The sequence below is a fragment of the Petromyzon marinus genome, chromosome 41 (genome assembly GCF_048934315.1).
Source record: "Petromyzon marinus isolate PM22_M1 ecotype Great Lakes invasive population chromosome 41, UKy_Petmar_22M1.pri1.0, whole genome shotgun sequence".
Classification (NCBI taxonomy): Eukaryota; Metazoa; Chordata; class Hyperoartia; order Petromyzontiformes; family Petromyzontidae; genus Petromyzon; species Petromyzon marinus.
In genome coordinates, this window is record NC_133707.1 from 9,499,179 (window position 1) to 9,520,342 (window position 21,164).

At 43.7% G+C, this 21,164-nt stretch overlaps 1 protein-coding gene across 5 annotated transcripts in view; it reads right to left on the reverse strand.

Moving 5' to 3' along the window:
• The window catches only part of RAPGEF2 (Rap guanine nucleotide exchange factor 2), a 213,866-nt gene that overhangs the window by 169,881 nt on the left and 22,821 nt on the right, over positions 1-21,164 (reverse strand). For all 5 annotated transcript variants that reach the window (XM_076073366.1, XM_076073363.1, XM_076073365.1 and 2 more), the window contains exons 2-3: positions 9,810-9,880; positions 1,761-1,817 (exon numbers count right to left, since the gene is read on the reverse strand). In XM_076073366.1, the coding sequence (XP_075929481.1) occupies positions 1,761-1,817; positions 9,810-9,880 (128 nt within the window). The remainder of the gene's footprint in view (positions 1-1,760; positions 1,818-9,809; positions 9,881-21,164) is intronic.

The following is a 21,164-nucleotide window of genomic DNA, read 5'->3' on the forward strand; positions in this document are numbered from 1 at the left end:
TTGGCGCGCGTATGTGAGCTGTGTACTTATCTGTTGTAAGGCATTGTAATGAAGAAAACTCGTTACCTTGAACGCATGCATATAATCAAATGTACAATGTATGTCTGCATCCAGCCGTCCGTCCAGCTGTTTGTACGTTTGTCTGCCTGCTTCTAACCGTATGCTGCATTGGCAAAATGCAGTTTTCTTTATAACTAGAACGAAAACTATAACGAACGAAAGTGACAATGAAAATAGTCTATTGACCTCAATTAAATAATATACATTTAAATACTCTTTGGTTCTTTCGGTAAAGTCACGTAGGTAGAAAAATAAAACAAAAAATTAAATATATCACGACGTTTCGATCGCAACACAAGCGGTCATCCTCAGGCGGAAAAAAATTATCCAGCAGTCGAACTGCTGGACCAGGGAGGCGTCGTGATATATATTTTTTTCTACCTACGTGACTTTACCGAAATTCCAGCAGTCGCGAAAGCTTCAAATCAAGAACATACTTAGATGTTACGTGAAAACGCACAGAGTTAACCAACATTACATGGTGTATTGCAACAACGGCTGACCTGACTATCATTTAAGTAGCTTTGAGCATATCGTTGAACACTTAAAATCTATGGGAACATTTTGGTTGGTTGACCATCGCTGTGCTGTAATCGCCATGCATCTCATCAGATCTCGGAAGCTGAGAAGTGCTTGGGATGGGAGACCACCACCAAGCACAAAAAGGCAGGTGCAGTAGGAGTTGTGGGCGGTAGTCGGCAGTGCGGAAAAATCCACTGCTGTTCTGCACTCCCCCTCTCCCCACCATCAACAAACCCGCGATGACCAGCGTGGTGAAGTATGATCGAACACCGCTCACAGCCCACAAGGCGCGGGGGGAGGCGCTCGTGCGATAGTGACAAAACGAGCTGTATGCACAATACGCCATTGTACGCTTGGGGAAATATAAAATAACCATAACCCCAGTTGTACGTTGGAGGCTGTGGACGCCTGTAATCCGGCACTGTGGAGGCAAGGTTTGGTGGATGGCACAAATTTGGTAAAGCTCGCTTTCCGTAGGCGTCGAGCTGCCATACCCAGCCTGGCTCACCTGGAGATGGCGGTACAGCAAAAATGTGGACTCCACTTGTGTAGTCTGTATGGGGATAGAGTGTTTCCCCCTTGCACATTTCGGTTTCCTCCGGGTGCGGCGGTTTCCTCCCACATGTAAACACTCATTAACTGGCCGCTAACACCTTTATATAGAGGGGAGGACAGAGCTTGGGCAATTGTTGGCGCCGTCTTACCGCGTGGCTGCCTTCCCGCGTTGTCTGTGGGTCCATCGTGCCCCCGATTCATTTCTGTCTGTTCGAGAGTGAGGATACTGTGCAGCGTGTTCCAAGTTGAAGTTTATATTATGAAGGCTGTGACTGCAGTATGGATAAAGAGGTCCTTGTGAAAGGACTTTAACCCTGGGATTATATTACTAGAGCTCACGTGCAGGAGTGAGATGCATTCTAGCATCGCAGGTTCATGAGAGGCGATGACGATATGGGGAGGTCTTCATCTAGCAGAGGATAGACTGTGGCTGATGATGATGATAGCGTTGTGTAGCAGAGTGTATACATATAAATGTGTATTCGCTATGAATAAAATCCTGGACATTGTGTAATTATCAATGTCTTGTGCTTATACAGGGTGTTTTAAAAAGATGGACTGCTTTGAAATCGGGTCCATATTTTTGAAACACCCTGTATTTAGCGTGCGGTAAATATACTTACGAGAACACAAGGCAACCGACATCCACCTTCTGGTAGTGTGCAGTTCGGCTCAATAATCTGCAACGAGACAAATGCAAACATAACACCAAGCAACTTTGACACTTTAGGCAACCCACCATTAATTTCTGTTTCAGGCCTGACTCTAATGATGAGACCCAGAATGTCAAAACCAGTCCAGCGTTCCCTTTTTGTAAACATATACTGCTTGATAACATTGGTCTGGAAAGTCAATGGGCTGATGGCCTAAAACACGCTTTTATTTCTAGTTGAAGATGGAATAGAGTTCTGTTTATGCATCAAGAGCACTGTGGCCCTAAAAGGAAAATTATATTTTGATTAAAAGCTTTCGTGACTGCAGGGATTCATATTCTTGGTTCTTTCGGTAAAGTCATTATATATTCGGTGACATTTTGGGCTATAGCCCTTTTTCATAGCATATACAATAAAACGATTATATAAAAATATCAAATGATGTTATGTGCGGTGAAGAAGGACCATGAATAAGCGCCATTGGGACGATTATATATTTTGTTACTTTTAAGCCCACATTACTATTGATTAATGTGTTCAGTTGTTTGTGCTTGCACATCACTCCCAACACAACACCAAACAATCTGCTTCTGCGATGCTTTTACCCGTAAATCTCTGCAACAACGCATTATGAGCGAGAGTGGATACTTCTGCTTTAGCTTTGTGTCGTACAACTCTCTCACTGGGTGGCCAATGGGGTTCACAACAGCCACAACGTCCCTGGAATCCTTCCTATATTCCGGAAATAAATAGCAAGCAACTCAGCAATTTGATGTTGGGGCCATATTTAATGTAATTAACTCTGTGAAACTGGAGTAAGGAAGGGATGTGAAATGCTGCACCAACATTATTTTAAACGAATAATGAACAAATGAATACTTTAACTATTATTAACAAGGCTGCATCACTGTGCTGTCATTTCCTCCAAAAAAAAATCCAACACTGAATTACCAAAGCCCAAAGATTGCAATTTCCAGGATTAATCTGTACTGTTATTGTTAAATTAGCCTAAAAAAATCATTTTTTAGAAATGCATTTAAACTGAAAACGCTTGCAAATATGAAACCGTGCCGAATTCAATACAGTTACTGTACGACTGCCTTTTAGCCAAAGCAACTCAAATGCATGGTAGCAACACACAAGGGCAAATTTACGCATGTAATTTATGCTAATTAACGTTAAAGTCAACCCCACCTAACATCATGGCAGATTTAAAATAATGTGATTGTTTTTATTAGCCGTGTGCACACATGCATGCACGCATAATCAGCCATTCTCTAGCTGCTGTTCTGTTGTGCGTAGATTATAAGCGGCGTGACTGTGAAACAAGGTAAGTCCTTCTATCAGTGGGGAGCGGTAGTTGTAGCGGTTAGCGCACTGCGCTACGAACCCAGCGCTCCGATTTTGATTCCCGCTCATGACCAATAACAGTGGCAAATATTCAAACCGGTCCTGGGCCTCCCCTAGGTCGACTCAGCCTCAAATGAGTATCTGGCGCGATGTGTAGACATCTCCACTTGGGAGACAAAAGGCGAGCGGGCGGGCGGGCGGGTGAGCGGGCGTGTGTGTGTGGTGCTGGCCACCGATCCCCTCGTGTGCTGTGCCGGCCGTTATAGGTGCTCGCTAACGGCACTTGCCCCAACTATCTGGTAAGACTACATGGGGGATCTTTGTCTGTCTTATAATAGTGAACATTTTGACTGTCTATCCCTAGCCCTACACATTATATATGTGTGGGATATGGTTTTGTCAGGAATTTGACTGCAAATGAAACAAGAAACACTGACGCCTGCGTACACTAAACGATGCATGTACTGTAAGGCAGACTAATTGGTCTTAATCGGAGAATCAGTGCATTGTTACTCCACCGCTATAACCCAGTGTCTGGAGATGCAATGATGTTTAAAAGCATTGTAAATCCCAAAAAGTCACGTATGTACAATGTGCGATGAAGAATGACCATTCCCCGGAACGTCGCCTATTAAATATATTTCCTTTAAAGCTGGAGCGTTAATGACAAATGTTTGGAGCTTTTTGTATGCGACAAGCTACATGGAATCAAGAAATGTGGTAGACATGGATGAATGGCCTTCACGTGACAGTCGTTGAAAAAGGGCAGCTTCTAACGATAGGAATGTGGAACAACAGCATTTGTTATGGAATTTTATTGAAGGGGCCCCTATATTTTAATATTATTATTTTTTACACGCAAACAAGTTGTATCCATCTTTTTTATACCGGACTTCCAATGTTGTCACGTACAAAGTGGAAGTGAGTTTTTTTGCAGTTAAGAGCATTGAGGCGGTGCTCATATCCTGTTCAACGGCAGGGACCAATGGTGGTAGATTTCACATTCCTATGGCGTGGGTCAGTCTGCCCCACATATTAACCACTGTTGACTTTCCCCAAAGTGGTACTCATTTGATCAATCCCGGTGGGATAAAGGGCTAGAAGTCTCTCTTCCACCGATTGTGTCATAAGTGGTGCACACCCTCAGCAGAGCCCCGTTTTACTGACCCTGCAAGAGTGATGATGATGATTGGATAAGTTAACTTGGATTCATATTTGATCTCGTGATCTTGAATCTTGAGGACAGTATTATCTCACGCATGTACTGCCCAAGAGCAGGTCCATGACTCAAACTCCCTCTCTACCGCCTACAATCCCACTCCACACTCCTCACCTCTAAACAACACTCTGCACGGAGAGTTCCATTCCTTGTCTACTATTTTGTCATTACTCTTGACCATCATCCATGATCACATCTCGTGGCATGTCCTGCCTAAACCCTCTTATTTTTTACAGTTTGCATCATGTCTTTAACCTGGGTATACATAGCACATTGCTTTATTATTCATTAGTTCAGGCTTGTTTAAAGAACACACTTTTTTTGTAACTCGGAGGGGGTCACGAATAAAACATTCCAAACATTGTGTCAGGCTTCATGGGGGAGTTCATACTTTCATAAGCGTTGGAATTATAACCATAAATCGTGACAAATATCAACTCCCAAAGTTATGAGTCTGGCCAGGTGGTACTGATGTTTGCACAATCTACTTAGAATTGGGAGGGCCCAAGTTCAAATTCCGGTTGGGGGTCAACTCAGCCCATCATCTATTCAGGGTCGATAAAATGTATACCATCTTATGGGAAGGCAGAATTGGTGGCATTAAACAATGAGACTGGTCCCCACAATAAGCCACGGACTCTCCACCAAATAAAGTCGAGTACTACCAAATGTTACATTGAGCATTGAAACACTTTACAGTAATGCCCTCCAATTACCCAGGGGAGCCTCATTGAGTCTCAAGTCTCTTTTTTCAGGAGGCTTTCTTGCATTGGGACGTTGAGTCAATTCTGGATGGAAAAAACCAGAGTACCTGGAGAAAATTCACATATACAAGGGGATAAACACCACAGACCTTCGAGGATGCATTGCTTTGCTGCCATCTCATGACCAATTTGCAGGCCAAGCTTACAACACCCATGGTATCGAGTCTAACCAGACCCAAAACCTTCCAAACATCTTGGGTTGAAGCGGTGGCACGGTGGTCAGCTCACTGCAACGGTCACCGGCGTTCGATTCTCCATCACGGCCAGCGTGAGCGTCGAGTGATATCCGAACCAGTTCTGTCCCCACGCTCACCAAAGCCGCATTGATCAGCGTGGCGAACTATGGTCAAACAACCCCATTGAACCGACACGGCAGCGGATTGACAAAGGGCTCTGAATTGATGCACCGAGGACAGCGGAGGGCAATGTGTTAAGTTGCGTTGCTCAAGGGGCAAGCCACCGTGTTGCGGTATTGTATATCGAGATGCCACAAAAGGCCCTTTGTCTTCGGATCGGCATTATCATGCCCAGAGGCCGCCGATTACCTTCATATGCAGGATATAATAACGTATCAACACACAGCTTAGAATACCCTTGGGCACTCAACCAAATGTCACGATGAATTTACGACAGAGAAAAAAGCCACGATGAACCTTCCTATTTTGCGCAATCGTGTTATGCAGGAAATTGCTTTGTTAACGTTGATTCCCAATTTAGCTCTAAAATTTAATTTCGCAAGATTTTAATAATTCATTTGGTCATTGTGAACTGTGGACGCTGCAGAAGCTGATAATGCAAGTGCTTTTAATTTAATTTTAATCATTAAAGCCCTTATTGCTCCACAATGTTCAATGTTTTTTCAAATATATATTAATTTATTTCTCAAACCTTATTTCCTGCATTACGCAGGTATCGGGCAGATTTGCACTTTATTTTTAACACAAATTACAGTTTTTCTGATGTTTTCGGTTTGTAACGCCCGACGTTTCGCTCCATGTACCAGGCCGCAGGAGCTCTTCCCCACATTAATCTAATTAATGTTGAATGATTCGCACGCTCACAACACATAAATATGGCGCCGCGGTGGTGAGATGTTAACTCCCTCGCCTGGTATGCAAGAGGTCGTGGGTTCGATCCCAACCCTGACGCCTGAATATTGTAGGTTGCATGTTCTCCCCATTGTCACGTGGATTTTTCCCTGGGTCCTCCGGTTTTCCCCTCCACATTTAGTAAATCTGCGCTTCGAAAAATTTGGCTGCTATGAATTTCCATGTGATAAGCCACTTCGTTGAGCTATCATTTGTGGCCAGGTCGCTTCTGAAAAAGAGCTATATAGCTCAGTGGGCCTTACCTGGTAAAATAATAAATAGTTTGGCTTTGATTAAAATACGAGTAACTTGTTTTTTGATTCCTACATATGTCAGTTTGTTCATGTAGAGCCTGCAGCCCAATAAATGCCATACCCTCACCCAAAATCATGACAACTCATCACGTCACAAGGACCGAATACTTATGCCTGCTGAAGAAACATGTTTTTTTTCAAGTATTTCATTGCCAATCTTTCCCAAAATCCATACACATCTGGACAGCTGTGTCGGTAAGCTCTGTGGCGAGTTTCATCGCGATTGAGATTGAAGCTTTGTAGCTTTTGTGAGAACACGTGAACCCAGTAAGCATGGAGCGTCGAGCCAACCAACGTTGGGCCAACAGTTCCAGCCACATGCCAACGTCGACCCAACGTCAACCCAACATTCACATGCTTACTGGGCAGTAGCCTCGTCAGGCCAGACATGATATTTGAAAAGCAACAACAACAACAAAACAAGTGCTCACAAATACATTAAAATGTTACTATCGGTGGCATGTAGCGAGACAATACATTACACCTGCTGACGTCACTGGTGTATGGTGCCCGCTGAAGATGACACCGCGGAGTCAACTACCGTTGGGAGAAACGTCTGCGGGCATCGAGATTCATCAATAAACGGCGCCCTCTGGTGGTGGTGCCCTTTAAAAAAAAAGTGATCATTCCGCTCCTCGTTTGCTCCGAGGCAGCCCTGAACTAGGGCTGAATGATGAATCGATTTCAAATCGAAATCGCAATTTGAAACAATGCGATTCGCAAATCGCAAAGGCTGCGATTTTAAAAGTCCTATTACTTTCTTATTGGAATTGTTTTATTTTTTATTATTATAACTTTCTTTAACTTAACAATTGTTCTATGTTTGATTGTTCGATTTCATTTTTTTTATAAATACATGTTGGAAGCATATTCTTAGTTCTTTCGGTAAAGTCACGTTGAAGGGAAACAACTAAATAATAAATATATAAAACCATAAATATAACAATAAATATATATTTTATTATTTTGTTGTTTCCCTTCAACGTGACTTTACCGAAAGAACTAAGAATATGAATTACTGCAGTCACGAAAGCTTTAAATCAAAAAAATGTTGGAAGCAATTCATATATGTTTGTATTTCTCATCCTTGCATTAGAATATATAGAGCAATTCATCTTCTTGGTTCTTTAGGTAAAGTCACGTAGAATGGAAATAAAATAATGAAATAAAATAATAAAATTCTCACGACGTTTCGGCCACAACACAAGTGGCCTTCTTCAGGTGAAGAAACAGGTCCATCAAGAAGACGGAACTTGAATGAACGCTGTTAAGCAATGACTGTGTCTTTTGAAACTGTGTGGGCGGAGTTGAATTAGCATGTTACCAGCCCCACCTCCGGAGCGGAGGAGGGAGGGGGCTGGAAACACAATGCATTAACACACCAACAGCCACCTTCTGGCATACAAATGCACCAATAAACCCCAGCAGCATGGGCGGAGCCACAGGGGGTGGCTGGTGGGGGGGGGCTTAGCCCCCCCTAAAATTTTGGGAAAGTCGGTAATCGGGATAACCGTATATTCGGCTGCTGCAAAATGCTGCAGGCTGCCACCTTGTGCTGCCCTGCAGGCTGCCACCTTGTGCTGCCCTGCAGGCTGCCACCTTGTGCTGCCCTGCAGGCTACCACCTTGTGCTGCCCTCCTGGCTACCACCTTGTGCTGCCCTGCAGGCTGCTACCGTGTGCTGCCCTGCAGGCTGCCACCTTGTGTGCTGCCCTGCAGGCTGCTTGAGCGGCAGCCTTTCGAACTTATCGAACTTATTAGCCATATCAGCGTCTCCGGCCTATTAATAAACTCCGCGTTCAAATCCAATAAAATTTGTTTATACATTTGTGGCGCCCATTGGAAAAAATAAACACTGGATATCTCAGAATTTTGAAGTCAGCCCCCCCAAAGTCAAAATCCTGGCTCCGTCCCTGCCCAGCAGCACTTCAAGCTATTTCAGTGGCAACTTCAAGCCAACGTCGGCGATTGCATACGTAAATATGTTTTTCCTTTCAAGGCCACAGTGTTCTTGGCGCAAGTGATGAGTTGTTATTGTTGGTCATCTGTGTTTGTGCAGCACTGCCAGCAGCAGCAGCAGCGTCACCAAATAGTTTGCAAAGCTTTTAGAGACAGTTTAACGACACAAATAAACTTTGTCCAGAAGAGGGCAGCATGTAACAACAATGCTTTGCGTTACTGCAAATATTTTTTAGATACAGACATCCCTACTTTCTGATTAAAGGAAAGTGCAAAATAATTGCATTGTAGTGGTGTTTGATGACCAGCATTGTGTAAACTATTCATATTTACACGCCATATTATTACATTAACACGGCATTCTTGCTAACTTTCTGTGTATATTCTGATATTGATTCACAGCCGAATTACATATTGACAGTTGAAATCCCGATCAGAGATGAATTCGGCCCATCATCTCGTCCTTCAGGTTGGTAAAACTAACACTGCTTTGTGAGGAATCTCTCCCGCCACAGGAATGCAGAATTTCCAAAAATGGCTCAGAGTAACCCTAACAAGAGATGAGCACCAACCCTCATACATTTTAGCATGGACAATGTGTTGATGATCATCATTGTTGTTATTATTATTTGCCTCATTATTACAATCACGGTGTCTTCTCGTTTCTTTGACCTTGGTTGCACTGTTGTCCATTAGCATACGTGTAACATTTTTATCATATCATTTCCTTAATAATGCGAACCTTTGATTCTCATCCACGTGATTCGAATCAAGAACATAAGAATCCCATAATTAAATTATTAATGCGTCTCTCCGGCATCTCTTAGTGTGCAATGATGAAGTGTCATTGCTTGACACGTCGACAATTATATATTTTTACTGTTAAGACCTCAGTGTTTTTGACAAATGCTTTTTTTCGTATACGGTGTATATAAAACATACATCATTACAGGTGTAATGATGATGATGGTGATGTTCAAGATGATGATGGTCATGGTTATGATTTTCATGATAATAATGATGATGATGTTCAAGATGATGATGGTCATGGTTATGATTTTCATGATAATAATGATGATGATGTTCAAGATGATGATGATGGTCATGGTTATGATTTTCATGATAATGATGATGATGGTGATGTTCAAGATGGTGTTGGTCATGGTTATAATTTTCATGATAATAATGATGATGATGGTGATGTTCAAGATGATGATGATGGTCATGGTTATGATTATCATGATCATAATGATGATGGTGATGTTCAAGATGATGATGATGGTCACGATGATGATTTTCATGATAATAATGATGATGCACACTCACCGAAGTTGATGCTCACGGAGGTGGGATAAAGACTCCAAGCCGTGTAGAAAATAATAAACCAGCTCCAAATCCTGTAGGAGAGACAAGACTTGTTACCATTTCATCCACATAGGCATCCATACATGTATATGCAGAAGCTGCAGTAGGCATGGGTACACCACAGTCAGTCAATTTGCAGGTCGCGTGTCGTGGAATACAGTGTGAGCAATCCCACCGACACCAAGACATCTGTCCAGGGTGGAAGAGGAGGCCAAAAAACCCTTCATATGGGGGGAGTTCTAGAGCCCCCTCTTATAGAGGCTCTTATGCCAGCAGTTGCTTGAGAAGTAAATGCACGGCTGAAACTTTGCTGAGCCTTAAACTACACAAAAGCTGCATATTGGTGATCCTCGATAGAGACAACAGACTTTCTCCGTCAGTCATGGCACTTCGGCAATTTTGTCGAGAGCCAAGCGAGGGCTCAATTCTGTTGGGAAAGAGCCAGGGACCTATGTAGGGTACTGACGATGAAGGTTGCGTGGCCCCACCAGAAATATTTAATACTGTTATACCACCACCATGGGGGGGGGGGGGGGAGTAGTGACCAGTGGATTCGTGGTGGACAGAGACTTATGCTGTATAGACTTATTTTATTCATGTGCACCACGGCTTTGATTCATTCATTTGGGATAAAACTAAAATTAGAAACTAAACAATTTTTATTTGATCAGGTAAGGTCCACTGAGCGTATAGAGCTATTTTTCCGAAGCGAACCGGCCACAAATGACAGCTCAACTAAGTGGCTTATCGTCATGTGGAACCTTATATCAGCCAATCACTCTAAATGCACGTTTCTAAATAAACTTGAAGAGGTCAAAGTGACCGGGTGGTGGAGGGCCGAAGCATAAGAGAGGCTTCAAATTGAGGTTTAGAACAGCCTGTTCCATGATGGACTTTGTCCAATATGAGCCAAGAATTCAAGCACTCATCCTCCTCTCGACAAAGACCAGCAGCCATCTCGTCCAGGAGCATAAAAACCATCACACGAACTCCGGTGGCCATCCTCGCAGCGGCTTTTGGCTGGCCATCAAACAAAGACGGTCAACTGCATCGCGCGCTTTCAGATGCGCTTCTGCGGCCGTCTGGAACGCTCTCCTGTCCGTTATTAGGAAGCCACTGGAGCTATGAAATTTTGAAACTTTTATTGAAAACTCAATTCTTTACAACTGCTTTTTGTATTTAGCTTGTTCTCCTCCCGTACCTCCGATTAGCACTGTTTGGTTAAGTATGGTGCAAAAGAAGTTTAACATACATTTACACACATTGCAACAGTTGCTCATTTAAGGCTGCGTCGACCTATGGGATGTCCAGAACCAGTCTGTCCGAGTTGGGTGCCCCAGAAATAATGTCTGCACCTGGCACACCACATCCAGTAAATCTATCTCGCTGTGACCTGTAGCTGCTATTTAAATAACCTATTCTGGTTCATCTGTGACCGGGAAAAATATTTCAGTGATAAATGAAACGGTGTTCACGACCACGGCAGTGGAGTTTTCAGCCGATGATGCTAACGCCACTGCAAACACAATTCCTAAAATTGTATTTGTATCACTTGATATAGTTAAGTAACAGGCTGCGATGATCAAATGAAAACTATGCCCCAGAGATATTTAATTAGGAAATGGGTGCAATACCAATGCAAGACGTTTTTAAATGATTTTAGATGTATATATTTTATATGATTAAATAAAATACGGTACAATACAAAGCGTCCTTTTAACAGAGTAATTTGAGCACTTACAAAATGCGATTTCAATTTCGATTTAAAGCTGTCGTGACTGCAATGATTCATCTTCTTTGGTTCTTTCGGTAAAGTGATGTGACTTTACCGAAAGAACCAAAGAAGAAAAATGCGATTTCTTTCATATGCCAGTTAATTTCAGTTCCACGTAATATTTTATTGCATTTCCATTTTCGGTTTTGAAAAACTATGCACCACATCATCATGAAACACATCTTACGCGGTTCAAAAGATGTTATGACAACGTGACATATTCGTTAAGTCTTATTCCCACTACAGCATCACTGTACGACAGAACCGCTTTCATCTATGCCAACAAATACCCATGCCTAGAAGAGCCAAACGTCAATAAGTAAACACATTAATGAACGGGTGATTGAGCAAGTAAATAAATGAATGCACAGCAAAACAAAGAGGACCACGGACAGGCAAAAGAACACACAGACACGTGGGACAAAAACAAAGACCCCCCCCCTATTGCCTTTAACAGACCGTTGGGGCAAGTGTCGTTAGTGAGTACCTATTCAGGCTGCATGTATGACTGTTGAACTTCTTTCGTGCCGTACGTAGCCAACCGTGCTAAAATCGGCGGTGCCGCATCGTGTGGGCACGGCACACATTGTGCGTGGTGTGGCGAGCACCATTCCCAGGGTGACCCCTTTTTTGTCTCCCACAGCGCTGCTGGCTGCACACCGCACCGGGTACTCATGGAAGGCCGAGCCGGGTTCACAGTGCAGGGTCTCGGACCACTCCACTCCGGGCTAATGGATATCGTCGCACTGCCCTTCCGCTACTCGCAAACGTAGCCCTGCAGCGTCTAATGATGCTGTTAACACGTGCAAACAAAAACTAAATATATATGACAAAAATACCTGAGCTACATCGCTCTTTTTCAGAACGCGACCTGGCCACAAATGACATCGCAACGAAATGGCTGATCACGTGGAGATTTCTTTCAGCACACGTTTCTAAATGTGCAGGGAAAAACCGGAGGACTCGGAGAAAAATCCACCGTGACCACGGGGAGAACATGCAAACTCCAAAATATACAGGCGTCAGGGTTGAGATCGAACGCTCGACCTCATGTATACCAGGCGAGATAGTTAACATCTCACCACCGTGGCAACCTGATGATGTTGTTAACATGTGATGATGATGCTGGACGTAATCTCCAGCAAAAAGTTGTTTTAAACATGGGTTGCCGAAAAACCAAAGTCAATTTGCACATTTGCCAATGTGACAACTTGATTTGATTGGCTCTGTCGGGTGGTGGAGGCTTTTAGTTACAAATTGGTATTCATATTTGCACGATCCAACCCAAATGAAACCAATTATTAATCGTATAACGCTCGTCCTATATGTGGCGGTCGCCCATGCAAGGACTATCCAGGCTCGACGCTGCTTAGCTTTCGATACCTGGCGCAATGCGCTTCACTTTGTCACAGGCGCAACCACGACGTGACTACTTCCCTACATTCAAATTACACAAGAGGAGCACGGACACATTCAGTCAACCATGCAAACGTTGACACACACACGGCACACAAACAGAATGACAAGAACGCTCTGTGGGTACAAAGACCGCCCCCGCCCGTCATCCCCTGTGTTGCCACAGAGTCTGTTGGGGCAAATGCTTGTCGAACAAGCAATCCGTGGCTGGCATGGAGCACGAGGCTAGTAGTGGGTGGTGTGGCGAGCACCACGCCCGCCCAGAGGCATCGGCTTCCGGTTGTCGAACGAACACATCCGTAAGGTCGCACTCGTTACACACACAGAGTGCCCGCCTCAAATGAACCACAATACCTCGCTGATCTCGGCAAGGAGCATAAACCCCCATCGCGCGAACGATAACCATCGAACAAAGTCGGTCACTGCATCGCGCGCTTTCAGATGCGCTTCTGCGGCCGTCTGGAACGCTCTTCCCTTCGATGTCAGGAAGCCACTGGAGCTACAGTGAGGGAAAAAAGTATTTGATCCCCTGCTGATTTTGTACGTATGCCCACTGACAAATAAATGATCAGTCGATAATTTTAATGGTATGTTTATTTGAACAGTGAGAGACAGAATAACAAGAAAATCCAGAAAAACGCATGTCAAAAATGTTATAAATTGATTTGCATTGTAATGAGGGAAATAAGTATTTGACCTCCTCTCAATCAGAAAGATGTCTGGCTCCCAGGTGCCTTTTATACAGGTAACGAGCTGAGATTAGGATCACACTCTTAAAGGGAGTGCTCCTAATCTCAGCTTGTTACCTGTACAAAAGACACCTGTCCACAGAAGCAATCAATCAATCAGATTCTAAACTCTCCACCATGGCCAAGACCAAAGAGCTCTCCAAGGATGTCAGGGACAAGATTGTAGACCTACACAAGGCTGGAATGGGCTACAAGACCATTGCCAAGCAGCTTGGTGAGAAGGTGACAACAGTTTGTGCGATTATTCACAAATGGAAGAAACACAAAATAACTGTCAATCTCCCTCGGCCTGGGGCTCCATGCAAGATCTCACCTCGTGGAGTTGCAATGATCATGAGAACGGTGAGGAATCAGCCCAGAACTACACGGGAGGATCTTGCCAATGATCTCAAGGCAGCTGGGACCATAGTCACCAATTGGTAACGCACTACGCCGTGAAGGACTAAAATCCTGCAGCACCCGCAAAGTCCCCCTGCTCAAGAAAGCACATATACATGCCCGTCTGAAGTTTGCCAATGAACATCTGAATGATTCAGAAGACTACTGGGTGAAAGTGTTGTGGTCAGATGAGACCAAAATGGAGATCTTTGGCATCAACTCAACTCGCCGTGTTTGGACCCCAAGAACACCATCCCCACCGTCAAACATGGAGGTGGAAACATTATGCTTTGGGGGTGTTTTTCTGCTAAGGGGACAGGACAACTTCACCGCATCAGAGGGACGATGGACGGGGCCATGTACCGTCAAATCTTGGGTGAGAACCTCCTTCCCTCAGCCAGGGCATTGAAAATGGGTCGTGGATGGGTATTCCAGCATGACAATGACCCAAAACACACGGCCAAGGTAACAAGGGAGTGGCTCAAGAAGAAGCACATTAAGGTCCTGGAGTGGCCTAGCCAGTCTCCAGACCTTAATCCCATAGAAAATCTGTGGAGGGAGCTGAAGGTTCGAGTTGCCAAACGTCAGCCTCGAAACCTTAATGACTTGGAGAAGATCTGCAAAGAGGAGTGGGACAAAATCCCTCCTGAGATGTGTGCAAACCTGGTGGCCAACTACAAGAAACGTCTGACCTCTGTGATTGCCAACAAGGGTTTTTCCACCAAGTACTAAGTCATGTTTTGCAGAGGGGTCAAATACTTATTTCCCTCATTAAAATGCAAATCAATTTATAACATTTTTGACATGCGTTTTTCTGGATTTTTTTGTTGTTATTCTGTCTCTCACTGTTCAAATAAACCTGCCATTTAAATTATAGACTGATCATTTATTTGTCAGTGGGGAAACGTACAAAATCAGCAGGGGATCAAATACTTTTTTCCCTCACTGTATGCACTTTAAAATCATCTTTTAGAATGAAAACTCATTTCCGTAGAACTGCTTTTTGGATTAATTTGGTGTCCCTCGCCGCACCTTCGATTAGCACGGCGGTACATACGGTGCGAAAAAAAGTTCAACATATATACACAACTCATTGTCTTTTTTTTTACATCCGTGGTTGCGGAAATTTCACTCAACTTTCTGGGTTTGCGGCGCAACGCCCTTATCGCTAGACATCGTCGCTCCCCAAATATAGCACACGCGCACACGCTATGACATGCGTAGGCATATTTGGTCAAAGAGACCACACATAGAAGCACACAACCAGATTGACGGGTGCATCACGTGGATTAAGCCTGAAAGAATGTTCGTGATACTGCATTGGCAGTGGTGCACTAACACACGTAATACAAAAAAAACTCCCATCCTGCTCGAAAGAGGAAACATGAAATTTTACATGTCGGCTAATGGCCATTCTTTATGGCAGCGAGCATGCTATGAATGCACAAAGACAAATATCCCCATATAGCCTTTACAGACTGTTGGGGCAAGTGCGGTTAGTGAGCACCTATGAAGGCCGACATGGCACACGAGGGGGGTCGATGGCCAACACCACTCCTGGCCGCCTTTGTCTCCCTAGTGGCGATTATTACTACACACCACAACAGGTACTCATTTGAGGCTGAGTCGACGTAGGGGAGGGCCTAAGACCAGTTGAGATGTTTGTCACTGGCGTTGGTGGCCGAGAGCGGGAATCAAACTCGGGTCACCGGCCTCGTAGCGCAGCGCGCTAACCACCCCGCTACCACTCCTCACGTGAACACACGTGAACACGCGTGGACACGCGTGCATAGGAGACAGAGCCATGCACACAGCCACGACTGTCAACACTGCCAAGCGCTGTGCGGCAACGGCACAGTGAGAACGTGAAACCAGACGAGAGCACACACGTGGCCAGCTGCCATCTCACCGCCCCCCTCGCCACGAACCCCACAACCCTCACCACCTCCATTCATGCCCCGCAGACAGAAAAGATTCTCTGGCAATGTGTCCACCGCTGCCTTAAATATTCACAAGCTCGGCAGCAGGGTTCAGCTCTTCGCCCTCTGCTCCAAATGCTTCTTCGACAGCGCTGCTCAGCTTTTATCCATTGTATACGTTTCGCACAGAATTGTTCTTCACTAATTGATACTTTATTAGACATGAAAAATCTCCCTCCATGAGCCTCGGTGTAACAACAGTTACAGCATTACATACTATCGTGCAATTTGTGTAAATTGCCGCTGAGTTGCAGCCGTTCCGTCCGGAAATTTGCACGTATTACAAATTACATAATTATTATTAAACAGCAAACGACCGATTCTGCAGCGCACACGAATCGCAAGCGTAGGATACGATTTTCATTGGGCAATTCGTAGCGCGAGTGAGTTGCCTCCGGCATCAAGGTGCGATACTGCATCGTAAAGCTGCACGCTTTCTCAAATTCCAGGCTGCGAGTCCCTCGTTTCAAATCAAAAGCGCCAGCCCCCTTCTCAAACGACCACGGTGGTGCTCCGTCAGTGTTTGGCGAACCTTGTAAGCCCACGGTTAGTGAGAATTCCACGTTCCTAAGGAAGACGCCAGTTTTTTTTTGTCCATGGGAAAACCGCTCCCGGTGACAATCCACAAAAGTTGTGCGAATCTTTGCCGGCTGCCCGCGGCGAGACGATGGGCCGAGTTTAGCGGCGACTGGCCGGCCAGTTCAGGGGTCGGCAAAACCTGCGGCTCCAGAGCCGCGCGTGGTTTTTCTTTTTAAAAAGGCCTCCGCTTCGTGACGCCATTTATTAAAAGGACCAAGCGTCTCGTATTCGAGAAAACTGTGGCTCTTCTTGTCTCATTTTTGCTTGCCGACCCCCCCCCCCCCCGAGCTAATTCAGTCAAGTTCATTGAGTTGTGTCGAGCCAAGCCGGATCACGTTTGTGCGCAAACTTGGCCAACTTTTGTGAGCCAGGCAACTTGGAGAGCAGCACGGACGTCAGTGTCTCTAACCCAACGTCAAAAAACGAACGGGAACACATTCAAGAATCACAGTTTGGAGACGAACAACATTGTATGCGATAAAAAGAAACATTTGAATATAAAAGCTCATCATTTGTATTCACGTGCACTACTTATACGGTCCACTGGCTTGGAAACTATGAAAAAAGGTCCACGTTTTTGTTACAGCTTATACCCAGCATTGCTTGTGACAGCATCCTCACACAGGTACCTCGAAAGAAGCATTTGTTGTTGTCAAAAATAAATAAATCAAGCATCCATTATATGAATAATATTTTATTAGGTTTATTCGCGTATTTTTGCGTGACCGAAAAGCAGAGTCAGAAGCAATAACACAAAACATCGGAAGTATGTATACAAAAGCACAAGGAGGAAATACATAACCACACAACAATGGACTTTTCGATTTAAAGATTTCGTGACTGCAGGGATTCATATTCTTTGGTTGTTTCGGTAAAGTCACGTAGAAGGGAAACAATAAAATAATAAAAATATAAAACAATAAAAGATTTTCTTGCTGTGGTTTGCACACCTGATGATGATTGCTTGTGTTGCAGTCGAAATATTGTGAGAATTTTATTGTTTTATATTTTTATTATTTTATTGTTTCCCTTCTACGTAACTTTACCGAAAGAACCAAGAACATACATCAATATAATCAATGTACTTAATATATTCTCCACTAAGCTGAGCTACTAACAATAAGTCATTATACATTACACGTCTATGTCGCAAAAATTATTATAATATGCCTCCAACTAATCATTTTATTATAAACTGCCATAGACAGACCACAACATTGAATTACACACTGCATTACTATACACTACCCTATACCTTAGATTATAATAATATTAGTCTTGGAATATTACACTATGTATTATTTACTAAGATTAGCAGGATGTTAAGGTGAGAAATTAGCATGTAACTGGGAGATTAGCATGATGTTAATGTGATGAATTAGCATGTAACTGGTCACGGAAAGTCAGAGTTTACATATCAACAGAGGCATTTATTATATTAACGCTAAAGAACTGCAACTACCCAACTATCATACAATAAACCGATGTGAAAGAACTAAATATAAACTACATCATTTTAATCAATGTACTCAATATATTCTCCAATAAGTTTAGCTATTAACATTAAGTAACTGGGTATACACTACACTATATAATGACTACCATATAGTGAACCGATACAAAATTAAATATAAACTGCATCAATATCATCAATATACTCGATATACTCTCCAATAAGCTGAGCTACGAACAATAAGTCATTATACATTACACTTCTATGTCGCAAAAATTATTATAATATGCCTCCAACTAATCTTTTTTCTTACATCTCACAACTATACCCCGTATTATAAACTGCCATAGACAGACCCCAACATTGAATTATACACTGCGTTACTATACACTACCCTATACTTTAGCCTAATAATATTAGACTTGTAATATTACACTATGTATTATTCTACCAACCCTACTGTATACCACACTGCTGTATATTCACTATACAATTACGAAACTATATATTACCTTATAAATTATATTAAACATTACACTGTTATACTATTTATTATTATACAATATGCTATAAACCATACCATTGACCGTCGGGTGAAAGGTACTAAGAGGCAATGCCAGCGAATGAACTGCGGTCTGAAAGTCACCGTAAAACACAATCAAGAACCGAAATTGTTTATCACGTCTTTCCAATGATTACTGAGCCAGAATCCATCTTCTCGGTTGAAATTGTCTCTGTGTTTGTATATGTGGATGGCCTCATGAACGAATCTCTCATGGTAGCCGGATGTCTTGCAGATAACTTCTCCGTCTTGGAGAAGTTCTCTGCACTGATTGGTCCACGCCTTTTGGCGTCCTCTGGTCTAACACCGTTTGAGACGAGGCTCAAAAGAAAGCTGTCTCTGGTGTGGACCAATCAGTTTCAAAGACAATGCATATATTATCAGAGTATGTTTTTTTTGCATTCTGACCACAAGTTAATGCAGACATGATTCCTTGTAAAAGGTTTCAGTTTGGTGTTGTAACATCTTAACATCTGTTTTGTTGCAAGAAAAAAGGGGGAAGCCTATTCTAATATTTTGCTACTGGCAAAAGAGGTCCCATGATTTAATTGACCCTGTCGCCAAGTTTGACACGATTCGAAGGCTTATTCAGTCTACCCAGACTTGCTAAAAAGGTCAATATTGGCCGTTAATTTGGGTCCGGGGCACGCGATTTCTTGGGCCGACCAGGAGGGCGAACGCGTGGAGCAACAGCAGGAGCAGCAGCAACTTGCGTTGCCTTACGAGCCTGAGGTGGAACTGGAGCATCGTCATCTTTAACAGCCGATGGAGAATGCGGCCAGTGAAGCATTGGGATCATCAGGGTTAGGGTTATTGAAATGACAACAATAGATGAGCTAAAAATAGAAATCTCTCATGAACGAACAAATGCTATTTAAGGACAAGGTTTTCTTTTTTTTTTCCCCCAATGTAAGGAAAATAGTTCGTGAAAGGTCAGTGCTCGTATTTCTCTCACACTAACCGTCTGGCCAAGTCTAAGCCACAAGTCAGAACATGGAGCAGCCAATCTTCATCAGGCTGGGTGCTGTACGGCAACAGACTGTGAAGCTTTCGTGTACAGCTACTCGTAACATTCGTCTTCCGACTGCTTCGACATCACGACAACTGATTTTGACGCACCACCCCGCAAGATTTTCTGAGCAGGGGTTGCGAATCGCTGGAAAAAAATAATAAATATTGGGGGAATTGTTTTTATATATACCGCTACACTGGTAATACTGCCAATACGTTCACATCTAAATCAACTAAAGCCTCCCATAAATCCCTTAATTTCTTACTGGCCATCGCCACTCTGAACCCCTCCTCTCTCTCCGCCCACTGTGAAAACAAACATTGCTCCGTGCAGCACCATGGCCTTGAAAGTAGCCTCCTCCTCCTCCCTATCCTCATCTTTCCTGATCCATCCTTGTACTCATATTTTCCCGGGTCTCTCTCTCTCTCTTCTCTCTCTCTCTCCTCTCTCTTACCCCATTCCTCTCACCCTCCAAACATGATATCCCCGACTCTATTTCCCTTTCCTTGATGTGGCATGGGTAAAAAATAAAGAAAACGTTGCTAGTATTTACCCTATTTTTGCAATCAATCAATACATCCAACAATCACAACACTGCAACTCTCAATCGAGTCTGGTACGATCCCTTCTAGCAGGCTCCGGGCCCTCTCCTCACAGCTCAGCAACCAAAACCCCAAGGAAACTCAACTCGTCACCTAGCGCCCCTAGGTGACGGCACACATCCTGTACAACACAGAAGCTGTCTTCTTCTCAAGTAAAGTGTTTTGTGTTGGACCCCGGTGGCATGTTGCTATTAGCTGCGTGTTTTGTCAGCGGCGGCGGTGGTGGGCTGCACGGTTTTGCGGTGTGTTTACATTCCCACCTGACGAGCACGTGTGTGTGGGTTGGCACCTTTGGTTTTCCTGCACGGGGGTAAATTCCCATTGCGTTGTGTTGCATTGCAGACAAAGTGCGGTATGAAAATGCATACCACGTAGGCCAGTGGGGGAACAATGCACGCTTACAGCATGGTACAGGAATAGTGTTGACGTCAAGATCGGCGCACTACACGCACACGCCTGCTAACCAGAGTTCGGCTCCTGGACGTTCACATAAGTAGTCATTGCATCAATAAATGTGTAATGACAATAGAGCCTCCATGCGGTGTGAGCAATGGTGGAGCCAGGATTTTCAGGTAGGGGGCGGGGGCAACCCCTCCAGCAATGAGAAATGATAGAGAAGTTGTTAGTGAGTAAGGACTTGTTAGTAAGTAAGGAGTTGCTAGTAAGTAAGGATTTGTTAGTAAGTAAGGAGTTGTTAGTAAGGAGTTGTTAGTACGTAAGGAGTTAGTAAGTAAGAACGTGCTAGTAAGGAGTTGTTAGTAAGTAAGGAGTTAGTAAGTAAGGAGTTGTTAGTAAGTAAGGACTTGTTAGTG